At 44.1% G+C, this 16,871-nt stretch overlaps 2 protein-coding genes across 27 annotated transcripts in view; both read right to left on the bottom strand.

Annotated features, from left to right (window-relative positions):
* Positions 1-12,525, bottom strand: part of IMMT (inner membrane mitochondrial protein) — a 45,466-nt gene extending 32,941 nt beyond the window's left edge. For 8 of the 26 annotated variants that reach the window (XR_011386502.1, XM_008254159.4, XM_051836648.2 and 5 more), the window contains exon 1: positions 12,264-12,509. Coding sequence is in view for 13 of the 26 variants with exons in the window: in XM_008254159.4 (XP_008252381.1) it covers positions 12,264-12,308 (45 nt within the window). In the remaining 13 variants the exon portion in view is untranslated. Of the gene's footprint in view, positions 1-1,329; positions 1,457-12,064; positions 12,084-12,263 lie in introns of those variants that run through there. The other 18 variants (XM_070068823.1, XM_070068832.1, XM_070068826.1 and 15 more) reach the window with 11 other exon arrangements.
* A 2,079-nt stretch (positions 12,526-14,604) lies between these two features.
* On the bottom strand, positions 14,605-16,869 carry LOC100339548 (eukaryotic translation initiation factor 1A, X-chromosomal). The gene has a single exon (XM_051836777.2). It carries the CDS (start codon positions 16,256-16,258, stop codon positions 15,824-15,826), a length of 435 nt encoding a protein of 144 aa, XP_051692737.1. The 5' UTR covers positions 16,259-16,869; the 3' UTR covers positions 14,605-15,823.
* Positions 16,870-16,871: the final 2 nt, after the last annotated feature.

Raw genomic sequence — 16,871 nt, 5'->3', positions numbered from 1 at the left:
ATGTACTGTCAACTACCTCCTACTGATGGACACTGAAGTCTCATCTAAATTTTTGTTATCATAAATAATGCTGCCTGAGTAACACTGAAAAGACAATCTTAGGTCAATTCTTTGTATCTTATTGACTTGAAAAGCAGAGTTACAGATAGAGAGAAATCTTCCATCTGCTGATTCAGAGCTGGCCCAGACTGAAACCAGGAGCCAGGAGCTTCTTCCAGGTCTCACACATAGGTGCGAGGGCCCAAGCACTTGGACCATCCTCTGCTGCTTTCCCAGGGCATTAACAGGGGGCTGGATCAGAAGTGCAGCAGCTGGGACTCGAGCCAGCAACCATATTGGATGCAGTTGTAGCAAGCAATGACTCTACTCCCTATACCACAACGCCGGCCCCAAGTCAATTTTTAAAAAGTATTCTTAAAAGTAAAATTTGCCATGATGACAAATACTGTCAAATTAGCCAAACTGCCCTCTAGTAATATGATAGCATAAATTTTCCCACACCTTTCCAACACACTGTTATCTCTTTATCACTGACAATCCACTGGGTGAAGATACAGTGTCTCAGTGTCATTTTAATCACAATTCTCTTCATTATGATTATACTCTTTCCATATTTTTTTCTTCTCTTTCCTCTTACCTGTTAGGAAATTTGGATTTATATATATTTTTATTGCCTTTTCTGTGATTTGTCAGTGTATCATTTGTCCGCTTTTTAAACTAGGTTGATCTTTTTAATATGCCTTTGTCCATGCGTGATTTATAGATATTTTTAATTCATTAATTTATTTATTTGAAATGAAGAGTGACATAAAGAGAAAGAGAGATCTTCTATTGACTGGTTCACTCCCCAGATGGCTGCAGAAGCCAGGGCTGGGCCAGGCTGAAGCCAGGAGCCAGGACTCCATCCTGGTCTTCTACATAAGTGGCAGGGGCTCAACTCGGGTCATCAACAACTGCTGACCCAACTGGTCCATTAGCAGGAAGCTAGACTGGAAGTAGAGCAGCTGGGACCAGAACCCAGGCTCTGGAAGCAGCAGTTGCACACCATACCACCAGCCTCCTATATTTAAAGAAATTAGCCACGAGTCTATTACGTTTTGTCCTGTTTGTAAAGTTTTCTGTTGAGTTTGTGATCTCCCTTTATCTTTGGTCATAGTAGTTTATGTCATGCAGAAATTATTTTATAATGATGCAAATTAATAGTTTTCATCTAATAGTGGGTTTTTCAAGATTGATTTATTTGAAAGGAAGCCTGAGACAGAGAGAAATAGACAGACACAAACAAACACAGAAATATCTTCCATCTGCCACTTCACTCTCCCCAAATACCTGCAACAGCCAGGGCTGGGCGAGGCCAAACCAGAAGTCAAAAACTCCATCCAGTCTCCCACGTGGGTGGCAGCAACCCAGGCAACCGAGCCATCATCTATAGCTTCCCAGGCACATTGGCAGGAAGCTGGATGGGAAGTAGAGGAGCCGGGACATGATCCTAGGCATTCTGATAGAAAATGTGGGCATCCGAAGCAGAGGCTTAACCCACTGTGCCACAACACCCCCCCCCCACCCGATGGCTGATTTTTAAAAACTTAAGCATCTCATTCATTAGCCTACCTTCATATTCTAAGTAGTATTTGGTATCCTAGAGTTCTAATAGTCAGAAAATTTGGTCTTTATCAATCCTTAGACACCACAGTTTAGCCTTATCAATAAATATTTGATGTTGTCTTATTCTCTTCTGAGTTTTCCAACAATCAAGAATCTAGGTTATTTGACCTATAAAATTTTCTATAGATTAAATTTTTAATTTTTTTTTTTTTTTTTTTTTTTTTTTTTTTTTTTTGATAGGCAGAGTGGACAGTGAGAGAGAGAGACAGAGAGAGAAAGGTCTTCCTTTGCCGTTGGTTCACCCTCCAATGGCCGCCGCTGCAGCCAGCGCACCGCGCTGATCCGATGGCAGGAGCCAGGATCCAGGTGCTTTTCCTGGTCTCCCATGGGGTGCAGGGCCCAAGCACCTGGGCCATCCTCCACTGCACTCCCTGGCCATAGCAGAGAGCTGGCCTGGAAGAGGGGCAACCGGGACAGAATCCGGCGCCCCGACCGGGACTAGAACCCGGTGTGCCGGCGCCGCAAGGTGGAGGATTAGCCTATTGAGCCACGGCGCCGGCTTTATAGATTAAATTTTGCTAATGATCCAATTTAACCTGTTCTTATCCTCCATATTTCCTGCGAGCTGGATCCAAATACTTCTTCAGACAGCAGTTTGTTCCCTTTGGCAAAACTACAAGTATTTTTGCAATTGTCTCTGTTTATGAGATATTAATAGTTACACTGACATATAATGTCTGCATCCATTAACTTTTTAGAAACTGCAAAAAGTGGTATAAAATTCTATCATTTTTCACTTATTGAGTGACATTTTCTAAGGAGATGCTTCCCCTTATATAACTTGGTTATGCAATAGTACAGTTCACAGAAGATAAGCAGGATAAACACACAATTCTTCCCTTTGCCCTTTTATCCAGTTATCCTGTAGTGACTGGTCAGCTGTGGCTTTTATATTTTGCTAATTGTGGTAGACTATATATATATATATATATATATATATTTTTTTTTTTTTTTGACAGGCAGAGTGGACAGTGAGAGAGAGAGACAGAGAGAAAGGTCTTCCTTTGCTGTTGGTTCACCCTCCAATGGCCACCGCAGCTGGTGTGCTGCGGCCGGCGCACCGCGCTGATCCAATGGCAAGAGCCAGGCGCTTCTCCTGGTCTCCCATGGGGTGCAGGGCCCAAGCACTTGGGCCATCCTCCACTGAACTCCCTGGCCACAGCAGAGAGCTGGCCTGGAAGAGTGGCAACCGGGACAGAATCCAGCGCCCCGACTGGGACTAGAACCCAGTGTGCCGGCGCCGCAAGGCGGAGGATTAGCCTAGTGAGCCGCGGCGCCGGCAGGTAGACTATATTTCTAAAACTGATTGTGTTTGCTTCCTCACATACTTTTCCAGATCTTTGCCACCTTCCAACCTCAGGAGACCTCAAGAGCCTGCTACAGAACCCAGAACCCCTAAGAATCAAGAGGTAATTTTTAATGTATTTACATTGTAAGTTATTTATCTGTTATTTTTAAATAAAAGTATATAATTTTTGCTATGTAATATAACAAAATAATTATGCTATTTAATATCTCCAAGTTTAGGGTAGTCTGTTCTACAGCTACAAATAACCAAATAAGTGTTTGAACCTGAAAGTGGAGCATACTGCTGTAAGAAGACATATAACACAGTAACCACTTTGGGACTGGTGGGGGTGGGTAGAGGCCTGGGCATGAGTGGTGGAAGAGGAAGGACCATAAAGACACTGTTACCACAAGCCTGAGGGGTTTCATACAGGCTGCTGGTAAAGACTTAAGGAAAGCAGGAAAAAAAATTGTTTTTGAAGCCTAGAGGGAAAGGGACCCTTGTTATGAAGTAACAGAAATTTCCCTAAATTACCATCTGTGTATGGAGAACAGAAAATTAGGTTACTAAAGTTACACCTAATGAGCTAACTGATGGATTCAGCATAAGAGTTCCAAGGAGAATGTTCAAAAGTATCAACTGGTTTCTCTTAGCTGAGTACAATAAGGATAAATATGAGCTTAGAAAACAAAAACTCATTTAACTGTCAAGGGAAGTTTAAAGGAAATAGAAGGCCAGGACTTGATTCTGAAAATATAACTTTCTCATTTTCAGCCTTTTATCAGTAAAAGCTATCTTAGGTAGAGAAGGGGTTCAAGACAGAGACCAAATTCAACTGTGTGACTCAAAGATCCTTTAAGAATCAGAAATATCTCAAGTGCCTCTCACAGAACCATTTTTTTAAGGTTTATTTATTTATTTGAAAGGCAGAGTAATAGATGGAGAGAGTGATCTTCCATCCACAGGTTAACTCCCCCAAAACAGCCCCAAGAGCAGGGGATGAGCAAAGCCAAAGCCAGCAGCCAGGAACTCCATCTAGGTCTCATATGCATAGCAGGAACTTAACATTTGAGCCATCAATTTATGAACCACCATCTGCTGCTTCCCAAGAACAGTAGCAGAGAGCTGGATCTGAAGCTGAGCATCCGGGACTTGAACTGGCACTCCTATATAGGATGTGGGTGTTCCAAACAACTGCTTAACCACCTGTACCACAACACCCATCCACTTTTCATGAATAAAGGTCCTTTAAGAATCTTAAGGGTATGCTTCCTAGATTCTTTCTGTCAAAACAGTAAGGCTACTCAGAATTTAAGGGCTTATCTCACAGCAGCCTAACAAGGAGCCAAAAATGAAAGGCTTGTCTTAAGATGTGTGTGTGTGGCATTTGTCTAATGGAGAAAGCCTCAGCAAGACTCACAGGAAAACCACAAAGTTGTTAAGAAAACCGTATTGATGAAAAACACATCCACTTAGATTTAAACAGGGAAAAAAGAACAATGAAGAGAGGCTTTTGGACACTAACTACAAAAGGATAGAAGGCTATGAAACTAAATAAGCTACAGTCTACATTTTCTGGAAGAGGAAGAATGATTCAAGGAATAGGAACAGGAGCCCAAGGATAGAACCAAAAGCTATAGAGAATCGCACCCAAGCAGGACTGAGCTTGATTCAAAGAATTAGCAACATATGTCCAGGCATACTTAATTTTTACATGTATGCATGTTTCTGCCTTTTTGAACAAAAGTATCTAGAATGGTTATCCTGTACCTATATTATTATATTCTGATGTACAGGGAGCAGATAATTTGTCTCTTTGATACACAGTCTTTAAGTTTACTTATTTATTTTTATTTATTTGAAAGGCAGAGCGAGAGCAGAGCAAGAGGGAGATCCTTCATCTGCCAGTTCACCCTCCAAATGCCTGCAACAGCCAGGGCTGGTCAAGCCAAAGTGAGGAGCCAGGAACTCCATCTGGATCTCCCACAAAAACCCAAGCACTTGAACCATCATTTGCTCCCTCCCAAGGTCCATCAACAGGAAACTGGGTTGTAAGCAGAGTTGAAGTCTGATCCCAGGCATTCCAACATGGGATACAGGCATCCCAAGCTGTAGCCCAATCTGCTGTGCCACAACATCTGCCCTGGTACAGTCTTTTGATCAAAAGAAGCAGTACTTACGGAGCCATAGCCTAGGGACCACATACACGATGTCTCATCCGCATTAGGATCTGGTTAGATGACAAAATACTGGTCCTAATGCTGTTATTATAATGCAATGAGATAATGAAGGATCTTGGGAAAGGTTGGGAATGTACAGTCATATCTCTGTATTCATGGAATTCAACAAAACTCTATTTGTAAATACTTGGGGAAAAACACACATCTGTACTGTGTTAGACTTATCTTATTATTCCTAAACAATATAGTGTATCAACAATTTAGACAGTGTTGACATTGTTATAAGGTATTACAAGTAATCAAGAGATGATTTAAAGTATACAGGAAGATGTACAATTAATCTGTGGAATACTTATTTTATAAGAGATTTAAGCATCTGAGAATTTTGGTATCCTCAGGGGTTCTGGAACCGATCTCCTGTAGATACTAAGGAATGATTATACGTGTATAGGGGAGGGATGTCAGTTGTAGCCAGAGTACTGAATATATTTTCCCAAAATGACTGCAATGCCTTTTCCTTTGCCACATGTTCTTTCAGAAACTTGCCACTTCTCCATCAAAAAGTGAGTTCTATGTACCCTTCCTTTAAACAAAGGCAGGCACTTAGTATACTAGACAGCAAAGTGATACTCTGCGCCACCTGAGCCTAGGACATAAAGAGGAAGTTTCTGCCTGGCTCTGTCTCTCCTTACACATGCAACCCAGCTGCCAAACTGGGACAAGGCCCAGACACATAAAGGAGGCACAAGTAGATGTTCCAGCCAACAGTCCCTACTGAGGTGTCAGCTGCAATCAGCATCAAGTGTCGAACATGAATAAAGAAGACTTAGAGATGACCCTAGCCCAGCTACTCACTGTCTGATGACAACCTCTGTGGGCCACTGAACAAGAACTGTCCAGCTGAGCCAAGGCAACTAACAGAACTCGATGAGGCAATAAAGTTCAACATAACTTGTTAGTAGTTAATCATAACAGTACCTTTTTGAAAGTAGAGATACAAACATTTTTGATCAATTTCAATACACTGCAATTTTTTAAGATTTATCTATTTGAAAGGCAGAGTCACAGACAGATCCTCCATCTACTGCTCTACTCCCCAAACAGCTGGAGCTGAGCAGATCTGAAGCCAGCAGGGGCCCAAGCACTGGGTCCATCTTCCATTGTTTTCCCAGGCACACTAGAAGGGAGCTGGATCAGAAGTGGAGCAGCTGGGACCCGAACCCGCACCCACATGGGATGCCAGCACTGCAGGTGGTGGCTTTACCCTCTATGCCACAACACCAGCCCCTGCAATTGGATTTCTGAACTAAAACTGAAATGCAATTGCAATTTGCCTATTCCGGATATGTTGTATAAATGGACTCACAACATACTCAACTGCCTTTTGTGTACAGCTTCCTTCACTGTTTTCAAGGTTTATCCACACTGTAACACGTGTCATAGACTTAATTTCTCCCTATGGTCAAATATAATTTTTTTTTTACAGAGATGTATGCCTTATTTTGCAAAACCATCACAAATGATAGACATTTGGGTTGCTTCTACCTTTCAACTACTGTAAACAGTGCTGCTATGAACAGGCACCTCCAAGTTTTTGTTTGAACTCAATTTTGGTCCTTTTGGGGAGCAACTGTAGGATCTTGTGGTAATTCTATGGTTATATTAAGGACCAACCCCTTAGTCTTTCATAGTAGCTGCATCATTTTACATTCTAACACTGTATGAGGGCTCCAACTTCTGTATATCTTCACCAATACTTGCTATTTTGTTTCTTTCTATTTACAAAATATTTATTTTTTGGAGAGCGTGCTCCCATCCACTGATTCACTCCCTAAACGCCTGGGGCCAAAGCTGGGAGCCAGGAACCCAATTACTTGTGCCAAAATTGCTGCCCCCATCCCCAGGGTCTGCATTAGAAGAAAGTTGGAGTCAGGAGCAGATCTGTGAATCTAACCCAGGTACTCCAATGTGGGAGCCAGGTGTCTCACCTAGCATCATAAACACCAGGCTAAAAGCCTGCCCCTATTCTGATTTTATTATAACCATTCTAGTGAGTGTGAACCAAGTATCTCACTGTGGTTTGAATTTGCTTTTCTTTGTGCCAAAGGACACTGGGTATCTTTTCCATGGACTTCTTTGCCATTTGTATTTCTGTTTTGGGTAAATGGCCTGGGAAAAGCCCCACCAGCCCAATGGACCCAGATGAGGCTCCTGGCTTTAGTCTCGCCCATCCCTGGCTGTTGTGGCCATCTGGGGAGTGAACCAGCAGATGGAATATCTGTCTCTTCCTCCCTCTGTAACTCTTACAAATAAATAAATCTTTAAAAAATAAAGTCAACTCTAACTAGGCTATCAAAATTGATCTTAATTAAGTTGGTTTGGTTGACTCTCAAGAACTTTTTAAGTTCTAAGCAGAAAAAACTTTGCACAGGCAAATAAACTTGAGAGGGCTAGATTAAGCTGACAGGCTAGGCCCTTCAAACTCAATACCCAAATCAAAAAGGTTGGGCCTGGTGGTACAGCGCTGGGACTCAGGAAAATGGAATTAAGACTGAACAGTGGCTGGTGCCACAGCTCACTTGGCTAATCCTCCGCCTGCGGTGCTAGCACCCCGGGTTCTAGTCCCAGTTGGGGTGCCGGATTCTGTCCCGGTTGCTCCTCTTCCAGTCCAGCTCTCTGTTGTGGCCCAGGAAGGCAGTGGAGGATGGCCCAAGTACTTGGGCCCTGAACCCGCATGGGAGACCAGGAGGAAGCACCTGGCTCCTGGCTTCGGATCGGCGCAGTACACTGGCTGTAGCAGTCATTTGGAGGGTGAACCAACAGAACAAAGACCTTTCTCTGTCTCTAACTCTGCCTGTCAAAAAAAAAAAAAAAAAAAAAAAAAGACTGAACAGTAAACTGAGAAAGGACCCCAGTTCTGAGACATGTTTCTAGAAAAGAAAGAACAATACATTTGTACTGAATACCCATATGTAGGGAATGCAAGGATACTAAGCCCTGACATAAAAGAAAAGGTAGATACCATCTGTAATGGTTGCACTTATTTGCCAATTTGGTGGATACTTCTGCATGAGATTAACATTGAAATGGTGACCTTTGGGGGCCGGCGCTGTGGCATAGCGATAAAGCTGCTGCCTGCAGTTCCGGCATCTCATGTGGGCACCAGCTGCCCCACTTCCAATCCAGCTCTCTGCTATGGCCTGGGAAAGCAGTGGAAGATGGCCCACATCCATGGGCCCCTGCACTCGCATGGGAGACCTGGAAGAAGCTCCTGGCTTCAGATCGGCTCAGCTCCAGCTGTTGCAGCCAATTGGGGAGTGAACCAGCGGATGAAAGATCTCTCTTTCTCTGTGCCTCTCCTTCTCTGTGTAACTCTTTCAAATAATCTTAAAAAAAAAAAAAATTGGTGAACTGTGGGTAAAACACCTTCCTCCATAATATGGGTGGTTTCATCTAGTCAGTTAAAGGCCTGAACAGAACAAAAAGCATGAGGGAATCCTCCAGCAGACTGCCTTCATAGTGTTAGGACTGTGTCTGCTCTGCTGGTCTCCAGGCCACCAGCCCGTAGACTGAAACTGCACCACTGGCTCCCCTAGACCTCAAGCCTGCCAGTGAATTCTGCAGATTCTGAACTTGGCAACCCCCATGACTGCATGAGCCAAATCCTTATAACAAACATTTCTACGAGTCTATATGTGCACATCCTATTGGTTGTGTTTCTCTAGAGAACACTATGACATATCAGAGCTTCCAGAATCTTCAGGGAGGTCACATCCATGAACAATACTAAGAAAAATTCATATAACACTTTCATTCATGGACCCATTTCTCTCTTGGTGCTTACATTTTATTTATTTTTTATAGATATATACTTTTACTTCATTTTACTTGAGAAAGAATAAGAGACTGTGTGTCCAAGAGCATACACAAACATGCATAAGAACAACTCCATTCATTGGATCATCCCCTGATTACCCACAACAGCCAGAACTGGGCCTAAGCCAAGAGCTGGGAATTCAGTCCATGTCTTCCAGATGGGTGGCAGGAGCCCAATTACTTGAGCCATCACTGCTGCCTCCCAGGGTCTGCACCAGCAGTTAGCTAGAGTCAGGAGACAGAGCTGGGTAATGAACCCAGGTACTCTGACTCCAACATGGGGTGTGGGTATCTTTACTGCTGGGCTAGCAACCTGCACCAAAGCTTTTATTTCAAACAGGGAAACACAATAAATGCCTATTATAATGTAAGGTAGTGCTAAGAGCTATGAAGTAAAACAAGATAGAGTGAAGCAAGGAAGCAGTCAGAAGTCTGGTTTAGATAAGGAAGGGCTCTCTGAAGGGGTGGCATTTGAGAAAATATATGAATGGTGTGAGCTAAGCAGTGACAGACATTCTAGCACGAGTGAGGCACAGCAGAAAGATGAGATATGAAGAGTCAGATCATGAAGGTACTGGAGGGTATGGTAAGGGGTTCAGATTTTATGCTGAATGTACTGGGATGTCACTGAACACTGTATCTTTGTTTATTTTTAAATGCCTGTGCAAAGAGTAGAGGATAGTCTGGATAAAGATACATGGGTCTGGTTTTGTTTTTACAATGCTAATGCCCTTTAAGATCTTATTTATTTATTTGAGAGGCTATATACAGACAGAAAGCACTTCAATCCACTGGTTCACTCCCTAAATGGCCGCAACAGCTGAACCTGGGCTGATCCAAAGCCAGTAGCTTCTTCCGGCTCTCCCACATGGGTATAGGGGCCCAAGCACTTGGGCCATCTTCTACTGCTTTCCCAGGCCATAAACAGGGAGCTGGATCGGAAGAGGAGCAGCTGGGACATGAACTGGTGTCCATATGGATGCCAGTGCCACATGTGAAGGCTCAGCCTACTACACCACAGCACCAGCCTGTTTTTGAGGCACACACGCCTGTGCGCCTATTCTCTCACACACACATACACACAGTAAAAGAGAGAGACCAAAGGACAGACACAGCTCCCCAAAATGGTATCATAGCTGGGCTGAGGCTGGGCCAGACCAGGAATTAGGAACTCAACCCAGGTCTCCCATTATGTGAAAAGAATTCAATACTTAAGTTATCACCATTCCTACCAGGGTCTCCACTGGTGGGGAACTGGAGTCAGGGGCCAGGGTCAGGAACGGAACCGAAACACTTAAGATGTGAGACATGGGAATCTTAATCACTAGGCCAAACACCTACTCCCACGTTTGCTTTTTGGAAGCCTTTAGTAAACACCATATATAAAGAACTGACTCTAGGAGAAAAATAGTAAAAGTTGGAAGACATTTAAGAAGATGGAGTTTAATGAAATGGAAAAGATATTGACAGGAGGAATATTCCAGAACAGTTTGGTTCTAAAATCAAACAAGAATTTAGAAATATGAATAAAAAGCTGAAAAGAAGCAGAGTCATCTGTTTAGGGATTAAAACTCTGAGAGCTGATGCAATCCTAAGTGAGTGTATACAGAACGGGAGGGAACATATTCAGAAGAACAAGGAAGATGGTGATTCAATAAAGGAAAACAAGGTGAGAAATGAAGGGCAAGATGGGACCCAAAATATTACCTGACAGAAGCCAAAAATGCAGAGTTTCACAAAACAATATCAAATGTACAAACTCACTGAGGAGACAGTGAGGCTAAACTAGTAGAAACTGCAAGGCAGAAATCGCAGAAGCGTAAGAAATCCGGTTTGAGAGCTAGAAGAAGGTTCACAGTTTACTACGGAGTTTTGTTTTATTCTTATGTCCTAATTGGGATCCAAGAAGTCGACTCCAGCTGAGAGGTTACCCAGAAAGCTTCTACCTCTGGGTCTACAGCTCAACACAGGGAAGGAAGATTCTGAAGTCAGCGAGGCAAGCTCCTCGAGGTAGCCTGCAAGAAAGCACACACCCCTGCTATGAATGGCCCCTGGAACTACAAGCGACCTCCAGAAGCTGAGCGCAGTGGCAGGCAGGAGCTAGAAAGAAAATAAGAACAGCCGTCAGCTGACTGCAATGGGCTACATTCAACCAACAAATGCATGGTCTTGGAAGATCCTGATGGCCAAACGAAAACCATCACAGCCACACTTGGATTACAGCCTTGTGCGTGTCTGAGCAGGGAACCCAGATCATTCATCAAAATGTAAGATAACCAATGTGTTCTTTGACAGATGCTAAGTTTCGGGTATTTGCTACTTACAGATTGCTTCTTTTACCCTGGAAACTAATGAGAGAAGCAAACTTAAAAAAAAGTTTGATGTGTGTGATCTTGTAACTCACTACACTCCCAGCATGCCTAAGGATTTTGTTCAATTACCACTTACATTGTTTTGCAACACGTTCTGCCAAAACAGCAATTAACTGAAAATGATGAGCGACAGAGGTACGATTTTCATTTTCATTTTTAGAAACTTACTTTGGCAAGTATGCCAAACCAAAGGGAACTGGGTGTCTAGGTTTTCGGAATGTCAATCGCAGCTGTCCCCGTGCCTGGCCACACAGATCCCCGGGCTTTAATTTCAAAAGGGAGCGCAAGGTCATGACACCTGTCCTCCTTCCCAGGGGTTTGAGCTCCGCAAACGAAAATCTCCGGCTTCTGTTTAGGGTCCGAATAGTTCACAGGTGTTCTCCGCTTCGAAAACGAAGGCAGTCCCCCCCGGGACAATTACAACCTTGACCCCTAAAACGAGGACTCTCGAGTAGTCCACGCCCCTCCTCATTAGACCCGGCCACGCGACGTTCTGCTGGGAACTGTAGTTCTCCCGCTCGACCTTCACCATTGGAAACCTATCACGCGCCCAACCGGCGACCCAAGTCGCCGGCAGCCACGATTGGCCCTGGAGCGGGGCAGCGCGGGGCTGATTGGAGGACATGTCCCCCGGGCCGCGCCTCTCCGCTGCCTCTCACACCCCAGCCCGCTTCAGCAATTACCCTCAAGTCATCCCCGCCGGGAGAACTCGCTGGGGAACCGCCTCAGAGGCCCGGCCCGCGAGGCTCGCCCACAGGGCGGCCCTGAGACGCGCCCGCGTCCTGGGGCCCAGGCAGCGCCAACGTCTCCCGCCGTTCTCCGCAGGCTGAGCCGAGTCAACTTCCTCACGCGCCCTCTCGGAGAGGTCCCTCCCGCGCTCACCTGGGCGGCGGCGGTCACGCCAGATAACTGACAAGCCCGCAGCATCTCGGCGGACTGGACGGCGCTGGGGGAGTACGCGGGAGCAGCCGCGGCGGCGCGAGCAAAAGAGGGCGTGCGTGCGTCCGTGCGTGCCCTCGGCCGTGCTACTTTTCTGCGCCGGGCGCACCAGACGCACCGGAAGGGCCGTCAAACCAACTGCGCACGCGCGGCTCCCCTCGCCCGTCTCCCTTCGCTCGAGCCGCCGGCGAATAGGCCCCGCCCCGGCTGCGGAAACAATTGCTGGAAAGGAGGCGGGAAGGGTGGGTTCTTCTTCCGGGTCGCACGAGGCTCCTCCTTCGTAGCCCGCAGATCCAGGGCGACTGGGTGAACTGTAGCAGGGGTGAGCGTGGGTAATTCGGTCCTCGCTCCCACGGGGAAAACGAGCATCTGGACTGGCTCTGTCAGCTGGCTGTTTCGTAGGAAGAAATCGATTTGGCCACAGTTACGTAAACAATGCAGTCATCTCGGTTTGCGCGCTTGTTTCGTTGGGCAACAGGAAAACCGTGCTTGCTGCAGACCGGTTGAACTAACACTGGTTTTGCTTGTTGTGAGGGTTGTGCGGGTCATTCATGTACCTGATTAATGGCAGGAAAGGGATATAATTTTTTTTTTTTTGCCCCCATAGCTTATGCGCCTTTCGGATTAAACCACAATGCCTTCTCAAGTTTTTATTTTAGAGAAATAATTTTGGCAGCAACCTAGGAATGAGTGCAGAAGCACTGTTAAGAATATTCCACGGAGTTCAAAATATTCCACCATCATCTAACAGCCTCCAGAGCAGTCTCCCATTTTCGATTGACTTGGAGTTTTCTGGCTCCCATCCCTACCCACTATTGTCAAGCTGGGTGATGCCGTTGATAGCCTTGGCCTTGAACCTTGATGCCAATAAATACTTTCATTCTGCTCCAGCCATGTACCTCACAGCCACCTCTTGGGCCTGAGCATCATTAGCAACCTCTGAGTTCTTAAACCTCAGAAGTGATTTCTGTTGTTTCCTAGCCCCTCGTTTAACCAAATCCTTGACCCTCCACATACAAGTTAGGAACTTTTTGCCTTAAAATGTTACATTGGGACTCTCCTAAACTCAGAAATTTAAATCACATCACTCACCTGTTCAAAAACATTCAGTAACTCCCATTGCCGATTCAAAGAACCTTTTTTGAATGTCTCAAACTTTTCCGGACGACATGGAGGCTTTTGGACCCAAAGTGGTCATCAGAGTGGGAGACCAAGATGGCAACAAGCTCACCAACCACTAAATCACTCTGAATCCCAGGCAATGAAGTATAAACATTTCAGAAGTTCTTAAAATGTTATCCAGGGGGCCCTGGAAGCATGACACGCTTCGAAGGCTGGTCCATAAAATGACTTTTCATAGTAACACTATTTTCTTTTTTACTCTCATTATCTCCTAATAATAGACTATAGGGTGTTAACAGAAGCTACCCAACAGATGAGAAATTGCCGAAAAAAATTTTAGAATCCAGTTTTTTGTTACGCTACATCTTAAAGAGAGATTTACAAAAATGTAAAAGAATGCTGCTTTTCTCACTATTTTTTGGAAGCTGATTTTCATAAAAATGTTAGCGTGCAATGGTTTGTTTATTTAAATAATTAATGATTTGAAAGAGAGGGAAAGATCTTCCATGTGCTGATTCATTCCCCTAAATGGCCACAACAACCTCAGCTGGGCCAGGCCAAAGCCAGGAGCCAGGAATTCCATCTGACCCTTCCGCATGGGTGGCAGGAACCCAAATACCACATACCCAAATAATGTATCCTCCAGGATACATTAGCAGAAAGCTGAATTGGGAGCACAGAGTAACCAGGACTCAAACCAGGCCATCAGATATGGGATGCAGGCATTCCAAGTGACAGCTTAACCTAGGTCAACACAATGCCCATCCCTGTGTAATGGATTTATAATTAATTTAAAATAAATTGGTGTGGTAGTCAGAATAATGGGCCTTCAAAGATGTCTACTTTTCCTAACCTCTGGAATCTGTGTATATGTTACTTAGCATGACAAAATGGGTTGTGTAGAAACAAATTATTTTGAGATGGGAATATCCTGGCCCAGCCCCAGCTCTTGTTGCCATTTGAGGAGTGAAACAGCAGATGGAGGAGATTCCGCTCCCCCCACCCCGCTCCATCACTCTTTCAAATAAATATTAAATCTTTAAAAGAAAGGAAAAATAACAGAGTAGTTAGGACTCAATCTGGCATTTGGATATGGAATGCAGGTGCCCCAAGCTGTTCCTTAGTCTTCTGGGCCACAATGTCCACCCCAGAAAGGTTTTTTTGGTTTTGTTTTGGTTTACAGAATTTATTAAGAAATAAGTTTTCCGTTTATACACAGAAATTTGGTTGTTTATAAAGCCCAAAACTGTGTGTTACAGTGGATGACTTATAAAGTGACACCTTTTAACATAAACTTTTTCGTATAGTAAAATTACTCCATATATTTTACTGTCAAAAACTGTCTTGACAACTTTTCTATGCATGTTAAAGAAAAATAGTATCAATTGTTATGTCACTATTTCCAGTGTTAAAGTAACTGGTTATCATCTAATGTTCCATTTCTGGAACTACTAATCTTATAAATTCAAAATTGCTACTTTAATCCATGTTTTAAAACTGCAATATGGAAATGTACTTATTTTTAAGGATGAAAACATAAATGGTAACAAGAATTGTAGATCAAAGTTAGTATAAAAAAATAAGGTGACATGACTCCAAATATGGATTTCTATCATACTTAAATATAAAAAATTTCAAGAGAGTATGTGGGTTCTTGGAACATACAGAAAGAGTATACAGACTAAACAGATTAAACTACAGCTGAAAAATCTATGACGATTTTAGGTCAAACAATTGATTCAAAATACCAATTTGCTGGAAATGTAGTTGTCATGGTAAAAAAGGCACTTCCTTCTTTGAACAGCAGATATAATCTTTTACCTCTAAGTTCTAGTATATCTAAAGAACAAAGTACTAACATACTAACACGTTGCCTAAAATAATTCAGCATCAGTTTTTTTAGAAAAGATGTGAAAAGCAGAGTTACAGAGGGAGAGAGAGAGTCTTCCATCTGCTGGTTTACTCCCCAAGGGGCCCCAGTGGGTAGGGTTACGCCATACTGAAGCCAGGAGCCACGAGCTTCATCCTGGTCTCCCACATGGGTGGCAAGGGCCCAAGCACTTGGGCCATCTTCTGCTGCTTTTCCCAGGCCGTTAGCGTGGGCCTGGATGGTTAGTGGGGCAGCCAGGACACAAAGCTGGGGCCATGTGAGATGTCAGTGTTCCGAAGGCGGCATTACCAGCTACATCACATGCTGGTCGCTCAGCATCATTTTTAAAAGAAATATAGTAAACACATTGAAACACTGAAAAGAAGTGAACCTGCTTTAACAAAGTATACTCGTGCTAAATAAAGTTCTATTCTTCTTAACAAGTGATGGCCCAAATTCCCAATTGTAGAACATCTTCAGAAAACCTGGAATATAAAACATTGAGTTCGATTTAGATATCATCAGTGTCTTCATCATCATCTCCAATATCATCAAACTGGATTTCATCATCATCTCCAGGCCCAAATGTATCGGTTTCGTTGATTTTGGCGTGTTCCGGAAGCTCGCCGTACGCCTTCAGGCTTCTCGCTTCATCTGCGTTGTACTTCAAAATCACATCCGCTTTATTGTCCTGATAGTCTCGCAGACCCACCAATATAACGTCCGAGGTATTTATCCAAACCTTTTTCCTCAGTTTCCCTCTAATATGGCATAACCGCTTGACGCCATCAAAGCACATGGCCTCCAGGCGTCCGTTCCCCAGCATCTTGACCACCTGGGCATACTCTTGTCCATCTTCTTTGAACACCAGCTCCCGTTTCTCAGATTCGTTCTCATTCTTCCCCCGGCGCCTGTTTTTACCTCCTTTGCCTTTGTTCTTGGGCATGGCGGAGACCGCAGTTTCGCCAAGCTCCTCTGCCTGGCGGTGGTTGCCAACCGCCTCCCGGAGGTCCCGCTGGAAGCCGTTCTCCGAACCCGGCGCGCAAACCGCCGGACGCGAGCCGGTTCCACGCCGAACGCCGCGGCGCGCCCCGCAGGGAAGTCCTGCGGCTTTCCGCCTCCAGTTTCCTCACAGCATGTAGGAGCACTAGTTCTCAGGAATAAAAGAATGACGGTAGAATTATTCAGGGAGAGTTGGCAAATGAGTGTCGATTTTTGAAAAGCACATTTGTGTGTAATGTACGTGTGTGTAAATATCCTTAGGATAGGCACACTTATTCGATCAGAGTTGACATGCAATATTTTTTCAAAAACAATTTTTTTGTAATACAACTTTTTCCCATTCATTTATCCTAACGTCCTCCAGCGTTGGAAGCGAACCACTATTCTCTCAATTTCATAAAAAGAGCAAAAAGAAATTCCTACAAATATCTTGTATTTTTTTTAAAGAGATCTTTCAATCACGTGTTAATAAAATTTTGAGCGCCTACTTATATGTGTGGCGATATTTTTATAGGCGGCTGTTTCACCGCGGCGAAGGAACCCGACCTATAAACTGT

Source organism: Oryctolagus cuniculus, chromosome 2, assembly GCF_964237555.1.
Source record: "Oryctolagus cuniculus chromosome 2, mOryCun1.1, whole genome shotgun sequence".
NCBI lineage: Eukaryota > Metazoa > Chordata > Mammalia > Lagomorpha > Leporidae > Oryctolagus > Oryctolagus cuniculus.
Note: the sequence above shows the minus strand (reverse complement) of the source record. Positions and strands in the feature narration are given on the sequence as shown.